Here is a 15,308-nt window from a genome sequence, read left to right on the forward strand (position 1 = left end):
TCAGCTGGATTCTTTTTATTTAAGAAATAAAAATAAATAAGAAGCAAATCAGAAGTTCGGTGTCATATCAAAGCTTTGTGACCCGTTACTTCATTTTTTCGCAGACTTTACTAAATGAATTGTGACTATTGTGTGAGTGAATACAAGCAGAAAAACAAGTCCAAGTATGAATAATAAACATCCTGAAACTGAGGACAGCTGCCTTTTCCTTGAGTATGAGTGGCAAAAGTGCTGATCCAGATTTAAACTGTGACTTGTGTGTGCCACGGTATGAGTCTGTTTTGTTTAGCACATGCTGAAATGCTCAGTTGTCGTTTTGAGGTTGAAATAAAAGATGTTACAAGTACACAGTAATCCACCCCCGCAGCCATAGCTGCGTTTAAAGGCTTCAGGAGCGCAGAGTTCCTGTTATTCCCCTCTCACGGCGTTAAAACTCGCCCACCCGGGGCACAGTGAGTGACCACGGCTGGTATGTGGAGTCGCAGGAGGCGAATGCCGGGAGAGATCGAGCTGATTGTATCCAGGCAGGCTCTGACTCACTGCTTCCTGGTGAGGGTTGGGGCTGTGTATGAATTTGTTTTCCTCTAATAACGTCAAGAAACTGCTCCATGAATTATATATAAAGACTCTCACAGTATGGAGCTTGCTGGAAAGCAGCTTATAGACACTTTGCTGGAAAATATGAACAATTTCAATTTAGGCAACGCTGAGTAGTCCTCACTTTAAAGTTCAATTTGGATGTTGTTAAAAATATAGACGATGGGTGGTTTGATTTTTGTCATGACGTACAGAAGAGAAGCAAAAGAAATCCAACTCATTAATAATAGAAATTCTGGTGTTATTGAAAGATCTTCACTTGAACAGTTAATGAATTTTATGTAGCCACCTCCATCCAAACACAACCAGACAGGGTTGGGTCTAAAACCCAAGAGGTCCTACAAGTGTGATCACTGCAACCGCTTTGCAGATGTAACAGAAACCACTAATCAGCTGCAGTTTAATCTTTCACGCCCCGCTTTTCATACGAAGAGGCGACAATAGAAACCTAACCAAAGACAGGCCACTAAATCTCCTGGTTTAAATGAGGAACTAGATTTTACTGCATATGTTTTTCTTCTTTGTGCGTTACTCTCTTGTTCTCTGTAACCGGTGCACTGCCTTATGATTATCATGCTCTGGTTAAATTTAAACTCGACAAACACTGAGGGACAAAAGGGCACCAGCTTCTGACGTCTTCATACGTTCACACCCTGTTTAGCCACTAAACTTGTTAGGTTGTTAGGTAGCCAATACTGGAATATGACACTTTGGAGGTGGAAGTTTGGTGTTACGTCTCTGAAACTCCCTGACGGAGACTTGTCTGCGTTGGAGGCTTTTTGTTTTTGTAGGCTAAACATGACTGTGCCGTACAAATAAAGATGTTTTAACTGTCAGTCATGTTGTCATTAAAATAACTTAATGAGATCCATAAAGCTGACGGTACACTCAGTGTGACTGTCTTGTTTTCCATCATGTCAGGCGTCTGCTACATCTGCTTCATTCTGTTTGTTAATGGAAAAATACGATTCTAGCTGAAGTAGCTCCAGATATTTAGTCTCACAGTAAAACCCAATGTTCAATGAAATGGATACAAAAGGAAATCCGTCTTATAACTTAGAGCAAGGGCTCTCAAAGTCAGATCATATCACCCCCCCATCACCCACCCCCCACCTTGCACCTCGACCCTCATTTTGTAAGTCACACTGAATCTAAAAATATAAGTGTCTTCTGTATGTGTCGAACCTGAGATGAGTCAGAGGAGAAGTACAAGTCTCACTGTCACAATCAGGAAAAGATTGTGACTGTTTCGGATGCTGCACAGCAGTGCTCGGGGTTTTACTCTCTTTTACTTTAATGAGTAAGTTTCAGCAATCAGTGAGATTCAAACAGTCTCTTTTCCTTTCCGTGTCCTTGTGCAGAAAGCACCGAAGGGTCAGAGCCGTGTGGAGCGTCTCAGGAAGAAGATGAACGAGCAGGAGTCCTGGTTGCTCCTGCACTCCCCCACCATCCCCTTTCGCATCCACAACAAGCATGGAAAGGTATTCTGGCCATTCTTAATCTGTTACTGGCTCCATTTGTGTCACTGCACTGTGCAGGTTTCACCACTAGAGGGACACATTTTGCTTTCAAAGAGTCTGCTGTTACAGATTTAAAGTTTGAATCCCCCAAAACAGCATCAGAGAATTTCCCATCATTCCGATTGATGTGTGCTAGTGAGGATTTTTTCCAGCTATTTTGGTTGTAATTGCTAACTGTGTGTGTGTGTGTGTGTGTGTGTGTGTGTGTGTGTGTGTGTGTGTGTGTATAGAGCTACCTGTTCCTGCTATCCTCTGACTACGAGAGGTCAGAGTGGAGGGAAAGCATTCAGAAACTCCAAAAGAAAGGTACGAATGTGTTCACTTTTCAAACACTGCTCCACAGAAACATAAAGGTTTGACCCCCACCTCCCTATATGATGTTTATGATATTTATTTCCTTCCTTTTTCTTCCAGACCTCCAGTCATGCGTGTTAAGTTCTGTAGAGCTCCAAGTATTGACCAGCTCTTGTTTCAAACTCCGAACGGTCCACAACATTCCTGTCACCGGTAACAAAGACGGTAAGAAACACGAGCAGGATCATTTTTGTTTCCCTCTCCCTCTTCCCTCTGCTTTGAATTTAACTTCACACAAAAGTGCCTGTTACACTCTGAGCACTAAAAAGCCACATAATAAGTTAGGGGGGCCTTGCAGGAGATAAATTTAGGCTACAATATGTTTCTCATCTAGCTCGGAGCAGTCAGTGCCGCGCAGTGTGTCGGTGGCGTGCTCGCAGCTTCTATATGTTTGTTTTTTCCTCCCGATCTCCTCATTGCAGCCACTCTCACAGGGGGGGGGGGGGGGGGGGGGGGACGGGACATTAAAGCCATCTGCTCCATCTACTCTGATCTGCTCAGATGGCAAGAGGGTCTCTCACACACAAAGACAATACACATGCACAGACACAGAGCTCTTACACTGAAAGGCACGCTGTCCTGATGTTTTTGTGTCGCGTTTCCTTTCTGTGCATTAGAATCTCTGTGTTTGATGTCCAATAGATTTAAAGTCATTTTCAGAGGGATTTTAGTTTTGTATTTTCAAAGTAGTCAGCAGAATGACAAGTGACGCTTAAGTGGTAGCATATTTTGTGGTGTGCTTTACCCCACCCCCCCAAACGAGGTGTTTTATTTGAGTGCAACTGAACTTTATGTCTGATTCTCTGTTTTTTTATTTAACATTTAACACGGCGTCAGGCTGTCAAAATAACAGATAAGTAAGTCAGACGTGACACCACACATGGATACACAACATGACATACAGACAGATTACTGTTAAAAATGCATTTGCACCACTTGACATGGTTTTAATAAGAGAATTAACTCTGTTTGCTTTCCCTAAACGGGTTCTTCTCACTGCTTTGATGGACTTTTCCTTACATGTTATCTTCCTGCTGCTTTCTGTGAGAGCTTACTGAGATTCCTGTGTTTTAAATCAGACTTCAACTCCTGCGTTGTCTTAGACTTTTGACCCGCTCCTCATTACGAAGCTAGAATAAACACACACACACACACACCTCCATCCTGACATGTGATGCAGGGAGCACAGCAGGGGTTTAAATGGAGACCAGCTGGTGGAGGAATGTCTCTCATACTTAAGAGGATGGATGACTTAAATACTCACTCTTTCATTTGACTCCACTGAATAATCATCAGTTATCACATATTAGTTCATGGTTTTCCATTGAGCATAATAGATAGAAAGGGCAGTCGGTCTGCTATGATGCTGAACCTATGAACCGACTCTCTGTGAAACTCCCCTGTTAGTTATATAAAACACACACGCACAGTCAATCCCGAGGGCTGACTGCTCTCCTCTCAGCTGCCTACAGTGGAGCTCACAGTGGTCCTGCTGCCCTCCACCCTAGTTTATTTACCAGGAAGCAGCCGGGCTTCACAGGCCTCAACCAAAGCAGGACTGTATCCTCTTCATGTTTCTGTCGGCGGTACAAAGAGGGGTGTATGTAAAAAAGAGGTCCACCCACGATCTCTATTCGAAGGCCAGCTCAGTTTCGATGGCAGATGTCTGTGCACTGCTAATGTGTGGTCTGATGCCAATCTGGCAAAAGGCTGTAATAACGGTTAATTTTTTTTCAGATCTTCCAATAGTTGTTTCCTCAGCTGTTTCCCTGATTTCATTTTATTCAGTTTTTTTCTGAAGTCATGTGAAGTTTAATCTGTCTCTTCTCAAATGTTGATAACTGACTGCTGGAGGGAATGAGAACAAAAACACTCAAATGAATGATTAAAAACAATAAGAATGTAATCTCCAGTTCGGACCACCCAAGAAAGTATACAAAAACCCACTAGGGTTCCCACTAATCTGCCCCACTGAGCAATTTTAGTTTGAATGGATCTGGATGTGGCGACACACGCTTTAACAGTGAACTTTCAAACTTCACACATATTTGAACGGTTCATTTTACCTCGATGAATACCACTAATTCATGAGCCGACAGAGGGGAAAAGGTGCTCTAAATGGCCACGTGAGCTGACCTGCTTCCAATGAAGGGAAAGAGACTCGTTCACAAAAAGTGAAAGAGCATGTAGCATTAAAGTCCTGCTGTTGGAAACAACAGAAGCAAGTTTAGTGTCAGTGCCAGTAAACGAGTCTGCAACAGATAGAAAATAATACCACAGCTGTCAGTGATAAGAAAGACTAACAGCCTGCACACAGGTGCAAAATAGGATAAGCTCGAGAGAGAGAGCTAGTATCATCATTAGCATTTAGTGATCAGGCAGTACAGGAAAAAAAAATGTACGAGATGCAGCAGAAATGAAATGAAACCTGCTGGTAGAGCTCATGCTCCATGAGACGAGTTCCTTTTCCTTTGTTTCTTTCTCTCACAGTTTATCTTTTTTCTTTACAATATCATCGCAGAGATAAAGACAGCATGCCGGAGGATCATACATTTTATAGTTTGCAGTGACTTCTGATTACCCTGCTGATTTTTTGTGCACGGACTCCCATATGTGCACCCGTGCTGCTCTAACTGCTCTGTGTGCTTGTTTTCCAGATGAGGAGACTCCTGGCCTGTACGGCTTTCTGCATGTGATTGTCCACTCTGCCAAAGGATTCGAGCAGTCAGCCAGTAAGTCTGCCAGAAACGGCTTCTTTTTTTCCCCCCTCTAACTGCACTTGTGCGCACACTCTGGCTCAGCATCTGCTTACACATAGCGGCTGCGCATATACTTGTCTGCCAGCAAAACACATGACCCAGTCAATCATCACAGCCGGCACATGCAGTTTCCATCATCACATGGCCAAGATGCAAAGGAAGGAAAAATCAAGAGAGAGAGAGAGAGAGGGAGAGAGAGAGAGGGAGCGAATGAGGTTGTCTCAGAGGAAGCGTTGAAGCCAAAGTGGGATTCCTGTGGTTGTTTTTGTTAAGCAGACATCACAAGTGACAAAGATGCTGAAGGCACATTGAAGAAGAAGGAACGTCAAAATCACAAACAGCAGCATTCAGAAGTGGACAGCTGGCAATTGTAATACCACTCGTCTTTGTTCACACACTATGCTATTGCCTTACCTTGCACAAATGTTTCTTTGTATAGCTGTGTGCGTGTGTATGCTTGTGTGTTATCTACCGAGCTTGACGTTGGCTGAACCTCCACAAAGGCTGTTTCAGATGTGTCAGCGGTGGACAGCTGCTGCTCCGGTACACTTCGTGCCCCGTGTTGCTCAAGCACCAATTCAAATATCGAATATCAGGAGAAGAGATGGAGAGTGAGAAATGATTTCCTCAGTTACCATGACAGCCTTCAGTGCTGGCCCACAAGAATTTCCCAGTTAATGGATTGGAAAGCACTCTCTCCTGAAAGCCTGTTTGATCCTCAATGGAGCGCAGAGAGCTAAAGGCTCTATGGAGTGTGTGTGTGTGTGTGTGTGTAAGCAACTTTGGTAGTTTTACTGATACAGTTTTGATGTTAGTATCTCCAGTGGAGCGTACAGATCCAGGGTGGGGCATGCAAGCGATGGAGGCATGGAGGATGTGCTGGACTTGTTTGGGACCGTGGTGTTCATGATGATGATGAGGGAGGTTTACGGGGATGCCGTGAGAGAAGTGCTGACCTTGATGATATATAACACTACTGTTACACAGACAAGTGCTCTAAATGAGGACAAGAGTCAAATTATTAATTATCAGATTTAATTATTGGAGTTGAAGTGAAGCTTCAGCCATCCATAACTTATATCTGATTTCATTCATTTGTACAGGTCCTCTAATGTGTGTTTACACAGGTTTAAGTCCTTTTACTTGTGGTAGATAAATGGGTGGGTGGTCACTGTTTATGTGTGTGTGTGTCACTGAAGTAAATTTAACTACTATACCTGATGATGTATTTCCAGTGGCATGTGTTCATTATTCATATTTTATTTTGTAAGGTTTATTGCTGTGATTTCAGGATTAGGCAATCTCTTCAGTATGGTTATACCAATCTTTTAATACTTTATATTGGAATTCAATTCTGATAGGTTACTCCAAAAGTCTAGTTTTGAACTGCTGTGGGTTCTGAGTCTCCATGTAAACAAAAACACCTTTAAATGTAGGGACTGTGACTAGTAAAGGGAGGGAGGTGACTGATATGATGGAGAGAAGGAATGAGCAGTTTGGAGGGAGAGGGTGAGATGGAGGCAAATGATTCGCTGTGGTGACCCCTAAAGGAAGCAGTCGAAAAAAGAAGAATGAGGAAAGTGTAGTGTCTGAAATCATACTCTGCCCTGCAAAACAAAAACAGTCACATGCTCCAAAATTTCCCCAGATCGCCTGTAACATTCGAGTCCCTAATAAACTTTGGCAATGTCACAACGTTTGTTTCCATTCAGAGTTTTGCATTGATGATGGGAGAACATGAAGTCTTACATAACACATCCCAAAAAATCTCAATGGGGTTGAGGTCTGGACTCTGCGGTGGCCGGTGCATGTGAGAAAATGAGGTCTCCTTAACCACTCTTTCACAATTTGAGCGCGATGAATTCCTTTATTGTGTTCTTGAAATATTCCTGTACTGTCAGAGGATAAAGATGGAAAAATCTGGTCATGCAGTATATCCAGATGAAGCTGGACCTGACCAACTGAAGCACCCCACATCAAAATACATCCCCCAGAGACTTACATAGTAGAAGGAGGCATGATGGATGCATCATTTTATCCACCTCTCTTCTTGTCGTCCATCAGTCTGGAGTTCATTTTATAGAAAAGGCTTAACTGCACTAAAGGTTAAGTGATCAATTCAGCAACAACAGTTTTATTTCATTTGAAAGTTCAACAAAAGAAATCAAATAATAGCTCAAATTAAATAAACCCTTAGTAATATAATACACCCCTTTTATGGTGAATATGTCTGACTAACATCAGGATGGATGTACAGAGTCCATCTTTGCCAATTGCTTCCTATAGCTTTTTTAAATATTCGTATTTAGTTTTTAAAACCTGTCCAGCATCGGCACAGTTTCTCTGGGGTTTCAAACACATACAGAGATCACTGAGACACACTGTATTCCTCTGCTTGTAGAATTTCCTCCAATACCACAAATGACTAAAATTACAAAGCCCCTCCAGATGTAGCTTAATGATGGGATTCGGTTTGTGTACAGGTTTTGTGTGGCGATGTTCCAGCCTGTGTTAAAGCTTCAGTGCGGTTCCAGTTGCGTTGTCGGTACTCTACTTTATCGTCTCTGGCATTTCAGATTTCAATGTGCGAGGATTTTGCAGCAATTTCCTCTTTTGCATAATCGTGTGTGCGCATGTGGTTTCTGTTATTGCGAATGGTGATTATTTTCATATTAGAATGGAAATGTGTAATGATCTGAAACAGCAGTCATTATTCACTGTGTCAGGTTAAGTGGGCACTGAATGCTCCACAGTAGGCTTTCTCTTGCCCCCTCCCCCTCCTTTTTTTTTTTTTTTTTCCTTCAAATCAAAAAAATCAAGTAAGCATGTAGTCGAAGATTTTACTGAAGCTGTTATTTATGCCACAACAATCTTCCCCCAGTGGGAAAGGGCTTGGAAGCGCAGCCCAGGGCAAAGTTAGTCAAACTGGGTCACAGAGGGAAAAGCTGGGAGTTGAGCGTCTCCCAAAAACTCAGATAGAAAAAAAAATCTATGGAAATACTGACCTAGATGAGAAGCAAAAAACATGTCATGTCATTTTATTCTTGCTTTATTTTCATTTGTTTGTATGTGTGAGTGTTCGCATGTCGTTCCCTTCAAAAAGATGCAACAGTTAGCTCAATACACACCTATAGAACTGCACTTTCTGCATAGGGTGGGGGCACAGATCCACATTAGAAGATGAGAGAAAGGTGCATTTTTAAATTTTATTTTACGGTCACTGCACAGTTAAAGCACCTACTTGGCATTTTTAAAATTTTTGTTTCGTTTTGACGTTTCTGCTTTTTGACGTTTTTCCTGTAAGGCTCAAATTCAAACCACTGCTGAAAGTGTTCACACGTTCTCAAGACTGTATTTCTGTGTAATCCAATCCAGCCATGGCTGCATGTATTCTCAGTCGCTCTATGTCAGGCTTTTATTAGTTTTCTTCTTCTGGGTTCTGTTTAAACAGTTGAATTATGGCATTTCCCTGCTTATTATGTTTTGTAGTCTGAGAAGAATATTTTGTCCTGAAGCAGCGGTTTTGGTGACTGCGATCTGTAGCTGCTGAGACACTAGTTAGTTGAACTGATTATCACTCGTCTCCTGATTCTGTGAACCAACAGTTTGAACCAGCATTCGGCGCAGCCTCGGGCAAAGATTAGCCTGCTGTATAAGAACATACGCGCCCCACAAGGGCTACAGCCCACAGCTAATTGAGATGGAAAAGGATGGTATCCATTAACCCTGTATTTAGGGGTCAGAGACCCCATGCTGACCAATAAATCCCCCTCATACTCTGAGCCTGGTGGCGACCTGCCAGAAAAATGAAAACTCCAGGCCTCTTTTAGTCTGTCCTACTTCTCAAAGCCCTCTTGGATCCACTGTGAGGACACAAAGACCTCTCAAAATATGCTCTCCATGGCCTTGTTTGAATTTTAGGTCTGGGCACATAAACCCATTTCAGCTGGAGAGGAAATCAACTTCCAGAGAAAACTGGGAGCTGCTCAGGACTATGAATACGCTTCTCTACTCCAGGGCTAGATGAAACGAAGAGGATAAAATCACATTAGAGTTGCACACAAAGAACCGGTTGAATCGCTCATTGCAACCATCAGAATGTTGCCGCCTCTTTAATGAAGCAGACTGTGACAGGTAGTTTAAGGATTTTTCCAGATGTCAAATCAGAAGTGACAGCCGTGAGCTGTTATGCTTCCGTACATAGCGGAAGCGTGCAATAACTGCTTCATGTTTTTTTTAAATATCCCCCAGATGGTCGCGCTGAATTCCCCTTCATTGAACTTCCCTCGTACCACCACCGCTAATCTCTTCCTAACTGGGAGTGATTATGGCAAAACCTTTTAGGATGCTGAGAAAACAAACAAAGGGGGAATAAAAACAGATGGAACGACATTCCTTTATACTGTACGCGCCTTTTTATTCTATAGATACATGTGCACGTTTTCTCCAGTCGCAGCTCATCCAGGTGATGTGGTTGGTATCCTCTCATAACCCGGCTCGTGTCAGGCTCTTAAATCTTGTGATTGTGATGATGACTTTGCTTATGACTTTTTTTTTTTTGTTTAAACTAATGTCTTTTTAATTTTATTGCATATGTAATTAAACCCACTCCCCTGCCATTCAGCTCTCTTGCTTAATCTTAGTGACTGTCCCGGTGAAAGGTCAAACCACTCACCCATCCATCATGCTGTCTAGTGGAAGTTAACCCGAGGGGTTAAGTCCAACATAGGGGATGTAGTGGAGACGGTTTACAGACAGCTGGTAGCACAGTCTGCAGGAATGGTTTCAGGAGCATTTAAAGAAACACATTAACAGACTTAATTGCTCTGTGTAAGAGCAGAGTGTGAGCTGATCCCAGAGGAGGGAAGGGGGGCGGGTTACTGCTGCGGTATGAGGATGTTAAGAGTGGCGAGGGGCTGCTGGTGCTGATTGTGTACACAGGGAGGAGATTGATGCCTGTCTGCTGTCAAACGGTAGCATATCGACAAATTGGAGGGCTTTTTTCACCTTTTAATTGCACATTTGTGATACTTTTATACATGTTTGCACTTTTGGCTGTGCTCTTATGGTGATTCCAACATTCACTGTTCACAGCTTCCCTCATATTTAGTTGTTTTCTTTCTTTTCATAAGACAAGTCTTGTGTCTTAAGTTGAGTTTTTTAATGGATTTTTGGCTGTTGGTTATTATGTTAACACATCATTATGGCTTCAAGGGAAAACATTTTATTTTATTTATTTTTTGAAGACTCAAAAATGTATATTTAAATATCAGGCAGTTCCATTGGAGGATTGATGCTATATATATTTGACCTTTTCCAGTAAATCAATCAATCGGTCGCAGTGCAAAAAGAATCCACATCTCTTTCATTGGAAGCTGGTCTGGCCAAAATCATCCCTAAGATGCTCGGAGAGGAAAAGTGTCTGTATATTGTGTGCTTTACATCTTATGTTCATGTGATTGTTTTTATATGGTGCTTTGAAATGTCAAGTATCTTCTGCTGCTATCAAATTTCCACACAGGGAACGATAAATGTATCTGTCCAACACCCATCTGTGGCAGTTAAACATGTGTAACAGCATGTTTTAGTCATTTTTAAACATCTACAATATGTTTGATCTTCTTTTTTTTAAGTGTTCTCCAGTGCTTCAGATTTTGTCTGTCATACTCTGTTGTTGTTTCATCTCACCGACCTGTCTACACTCTGTGCTTTCAGATCTATACTGCACTCTCGAAGTAGACTCATTTGGATACTTTGTCAGCAAGGCCAAGACCCGAGTCTTCAGGGACACCACAGAGCCTCAGTGGAATGAAGTCAGTCGCAATGACATCTTTTTTTCTTTTCATATTTTTTTTAACTGTGCTGTTTTCATCTTCATTCTTCTCCTTGTTTACATCCGTGTCACTGCACAGGAGTTTGAGATCGAGTTGGAGGGCTCCCAGTACCTTCGGATCCTGTGCTACGAGAAGTGTTACGACAAAAGCATGCTGAACAAAGACGACAATGAGATTGTGGACAAGATCATGGGCAAAGGGCAAGTCCAGGTAGGAGAACGGCTGTAAAATAGACCATGCACAAAGAGAGACGTCTGTGTCCTCTTGGGGGAAGATTTTCCACCATATGACTCATTTTAATTAGCTGTCTAGCTTCTGCACACAATTGTATGGTTTGTAGTGGTTACCTCTAATGATGCTGGTTGGATTAATAGTGTGAAGGAGAGTTTATTTAAGGGGGGTTCCCCCTGTCTTATTGTGAGAAATGTCTCCATAAAACTCCCTTTCAGTCTCATTAACTAGATACGGCCTCCACAGTGGAATCTGCGGTTTCTTGGTATTGAGGCAAAATGCCGTTCTCCACTCACTGTTTAGTTTTTGCTGAAAAGCCTACAGAGGTGTCACATTTCCATTTTTTCCAGAACGTCTTCAAAAAAATCTATTTGGTCAAGTGAAGCTTGACTCCTGTCAGTTTTCTCCAAATTGCAGCTGTTGTAGTTTCCTCCTCTGGTGCCCTGTAATCGATCAAACTTCACATTATGAAAGTGGGTCAACTCGGAGGGCTTTTAAACGCCGTTATCTTCAATTTCTCTCAAGTGCCGGGTGTCTATGCCAGAGGTGAGTTTATGGTTATTTATAATCCTGCTTTTGACTCTGGACTAAGCAGTTAAAGTTTTGTTTGTGGCTGCTGCATGCAGCATAATACTCGTAGTTGATACACAGCATCTGTTACAAGTTGCATCAGGAATAAACAGGAATACAAGTCAATCCTCCCTCCTCTGTTATCAGGAAAGTGGGACACACATCAGTCACGTTTGTAAAGTTGGATTTTTAGGGGAGGAATGCGTCTCAAAAATATCTTATAAATCTTATGTGAATGAGCGGATATGTTTCTCCTCAGACCCAAGTTCCCGCAGTCTCTTAAAGGGGCTTTGAAGTTTGTTGTTTGTTACAGCATTTCCTGTTTGTCACTAGATCTTTCCAGTCTTTTCTCTTTCATTTTGATGCTTTACGTCCTTCAGTGTTGGCTTTGAAAGCAAAACACCCTGCCTGAAATGGCATCTTTTTGTGCCTTATCGACAGCTTCAATATCAGGCAGTGAGTAGTTAAACTTTTAAGACTGAGATTTTAGTGCTGGTTTAACATACAATGGAATAGAAGCTACATCAGGTCATTAGTTCTGCAACATTGTGACTTAACTCTAAAACCTGAGGCGGATGATGATGCTGCTGCTACTGAAACGTTACTGGGAACATCAATTTCAAGCCAACATCAGGCAGACCCCCCCCCCCCCCCCCCCCCCCCCCCGCAGAAAATAAACAAATACGCCACATGCTTTTGCTGGGGGGGGAGGGGTGGAGGTTTAGTAAGGCGGATAGAATGGCATGTTCTGTCCCAGACGCATGGAGGGTGAAAATACTGTGAATATGTTATACATAGTAGGTTTGTGGGTGAACCTGTCAACAGTGCATCCACTGAACGCAAAGGCCCTGATCCTGAGCACAACACTGCTGCTTTAGTCTCTTAATGAAACAACATATGTGTCCTAAAACAGGAGGATTTATGGTCTGACTGCTTATTAGTTGGTTTCTTGTCATTCTTTAAATGTTCATGAATGCTTCAGACATGGTGGCACTTGTGTTAGACTCTGATATCATATGTTTATTACAGCCACGAAGGAGTCCTGCAGAGCCCACAGATAGAGAGCAGGACCTGAGCTGTTTGCTTTCCTGAAGCCGGGTTGAGAAGGAGCCTTCAGTGTTTTGCTTTGCTCTCTGGAGACCCTGTGATTTATTTAAAAAGCTTGTGGAATACTGACTGACCGTAAAAGGGCATATCGAGAGGGAAGTTTTTTTCTTTTTTCTAAATCCGCTGTGGTTACTTTGTTGAGAAAGTTGATCGCCTCTATCGTCATAAGATCGTGGTACGATTCGAGCCAGAGATTTTGTTATGATAGTACCAAGAAAGCATTTTTTGATACAGACTTGTAAGGAGGTACATTATGTGGGATTTCCGCCAGTGTACACGCACATGTTAACTGTGGGAATTAAGGTGACTTGATTGAATTGCTTTATTTCCATTTGGGCTGACATCCCCGAAGCAGATAAACTCTGAACTCTGAGGTCGTGTTGCTAATCCCACACTAAACGGAAACAAAATCAGAGCTGCAGCCCTCCTGTCTTTCAAACTGGAAACACAAATTCATTCTTAAAGTGTCTGAAAGCAGGTGATTGAGAAAATGGACCTTGCCTCAAGTGCTTGAATTGTTTGCCTCCAACCAATGGCACTTAGTTTTAAAAGCTCCAATACATGGATGTTTTTGAAATTATAAACTTTTCACTGGTTATGAGTGCAGACACTCGCTTGGCCTCTAAACCATCCTCTACCTCATGCACTGTGCAAGTTTGCCCTTTATGTGTCAGCTGTAACTTGCAATAGTCGTCTTCAGAGGGCCACTTATGTAACCGGGTAGGCTGAGCGGCAGAAACGCATCATATCGCCCTGCTTCACCAGTCCTTTCATCTGATAACACTTGTGCAGCCCATCTCAGCCTCCTCTGGGCTCACCTTGTTTGGGTTTAATTACTTGGCTTATCTGAGGAGGAATTTGTCACCAGCTCCCAGCTCTATATGACTACATTAGTCGGTCTCCATTTCCCACCTATCAGGGCTTTAATTGAGGAAATGGGATCCTACTGCAGGTATTGTGCTTCCCAAGACTCTAGTTTGACATCTTCAATCATCTTGCACAAGCACAAGTTTTCAAAGATGAGTTGAAAATAAAAGGAAGTTGGTTATTTGAGGCTTGAAGTTACTTTAAAATGCTGATTTCTGTGAGGCTTCCTTCACAATCACATTAGCATGCTGACACGATGACAGTTTTATTGGATTAAATGGGACTTACACCTACTATCAATACTTCGATGCAAATTTGCATCGCAAGTCACAGGATTTTCTCAAGTCTGTGTCACATTTTTAAAAATATCAAACCGAGGTTGATGTTGTTTCGAGTCTGTCACTAAAGCGATCCCATCCAACACCATGTGGTGCTGCACTGAACCGCCTCCTCCTCGATGTTCTTTCTATAGAGGAGCTTCGTGTTCTCTCAAGAGTCATGTAACAGCTCTAATAATCTCCTCACTACTTCAGCCCTCTCCCTCCCCACTTGTTCCCATCATCCCTTCAACACCGCACAACGCTGGGGGTTGTTGTTATTGGTTTGAGCGCGTGGCAGCCCCTTATCTCGACACAGACGACGCAGAGTGCGGCGTTGTGAAGCCGCGAAAAGCAATAACCTGATAGTTTTGAGCAGTCTCCTGGAGATAATGGGAGCCAGAGAAGTTGGGCATTAGGTACAGAAGGAGAGCAGTGATGATGTTGTTTGTTCCCGGCAGCTCTCGCCTCCCTCTCCGAAGCCGCGGAGCCGGACAGGGGTGCACACACATTAGGCCGGCATTACTGTAAAGCTCCGGGTGCAAAGGGGTTGTAAAGTTTGAGGTGAGCATCCACGTGCACTCAAGTTCCCACTTAAGAGCCTGAGGTCTTTCATCACTATGAAGCATTAGATGCAAAGGTTGAGGGTTTATTGGTCAAAGTGCCATTGTTTGGGATAGTAGCCGGCTGATCGTAGCAGTAAAACTTCTTGACCGGTGGAAATGTGCCAGTGTAGAAAGCTCAAGCCCCGAGCTCTGATCTCATCTCTCAAGTACTGCATCAAACTTGATGCCAACATAAAGCTCTCATTAGAATGAAATACAGCCTGGTGAGTGTATTTAGAAGTATGCACACTATGATGTAAACAGTGAAGAAGTGTAAGCAAGCGTAGGGAGATTTTTCCATTTTTCATTTCTTATTATTATGGGGGTAAATTCTACATTCTGGTGCTGCTTAGCATGTTATTAACACTCCCAGGAATAAAATTAGGTTCTCCTATTATTTGTTTTTATGGGAATTGGGCCTCGGACTCTTCTAGGCTTTTTTCTCCTAGAATGCATGTTTTTTCCAACACATCTTCCCTCTGGGCGGTGCAAGGTGGTGGTATTTCATGCAATGTTAGTTTTTAACTCAAAGCTCAGTGGTTTTAAT

At 42.6% G+C, this 15,308-nt stretch overlaps 1 protein-coding gene across 4 annotated transcripts in view; it reads left to right on the forward strand.

Moving 5' to 3' along the window:
* The window catches only part of abr (ABR activator of RhoGEF and GTPase), a 123,858-nt gene that overhangs the window by 75,919 nt on the left and 32,631 nt on the right, over positions 1 to 15,308 (forward strand). For all 4 annotated transcript variants that reach the window (XM_085173636.1, XM_085173638.1, XM_085173639.1 and 1 more), the window contains exons 11-16: positions 1,959 to 2,078; positions 2,348 to 2,423; positions 2,532 to 2,636; positions 5,129 to 5,203; positions 10,946 to 11,043; positions 11,143 to 11,274. In XM_085173636.1, the coding sequence (XP_085029762.1) occupies positions 1,959 to 2,078; positions 2,348 to 2,423; positions 2,532 to 2,636; positions 5,129 to 5,203; positions 10,946 to 11,043; positions 11,143 to 11,274 (606 nt within the window). The remainder of the gene's footprint in view (positions 1 to 1,958; positions 2,079 to 2,347; positions 2,424 to 2,531; positions 2,637 to 5,128; positions 5,204 to 10,945; positions 11,044 to 11,142; positions 11,275 to 15,308) is intronic.

Source organism: Neolamprologus multifasciatus, chromosome 10 (genome assembly GCF_963576455.1).
Source record: "Neolamprologus multifasciatus chromosome 10, fNeoMul1.2, whole genome shotgun sequence".
NCBI classification, from domain to species: domain Eukaryota; kingdom Metazoa; phylum Chordata; class Actinopteri; order Cichliformes; family Cichlidae; genus Neolamprologus; species Neolamprologus multifasciatus.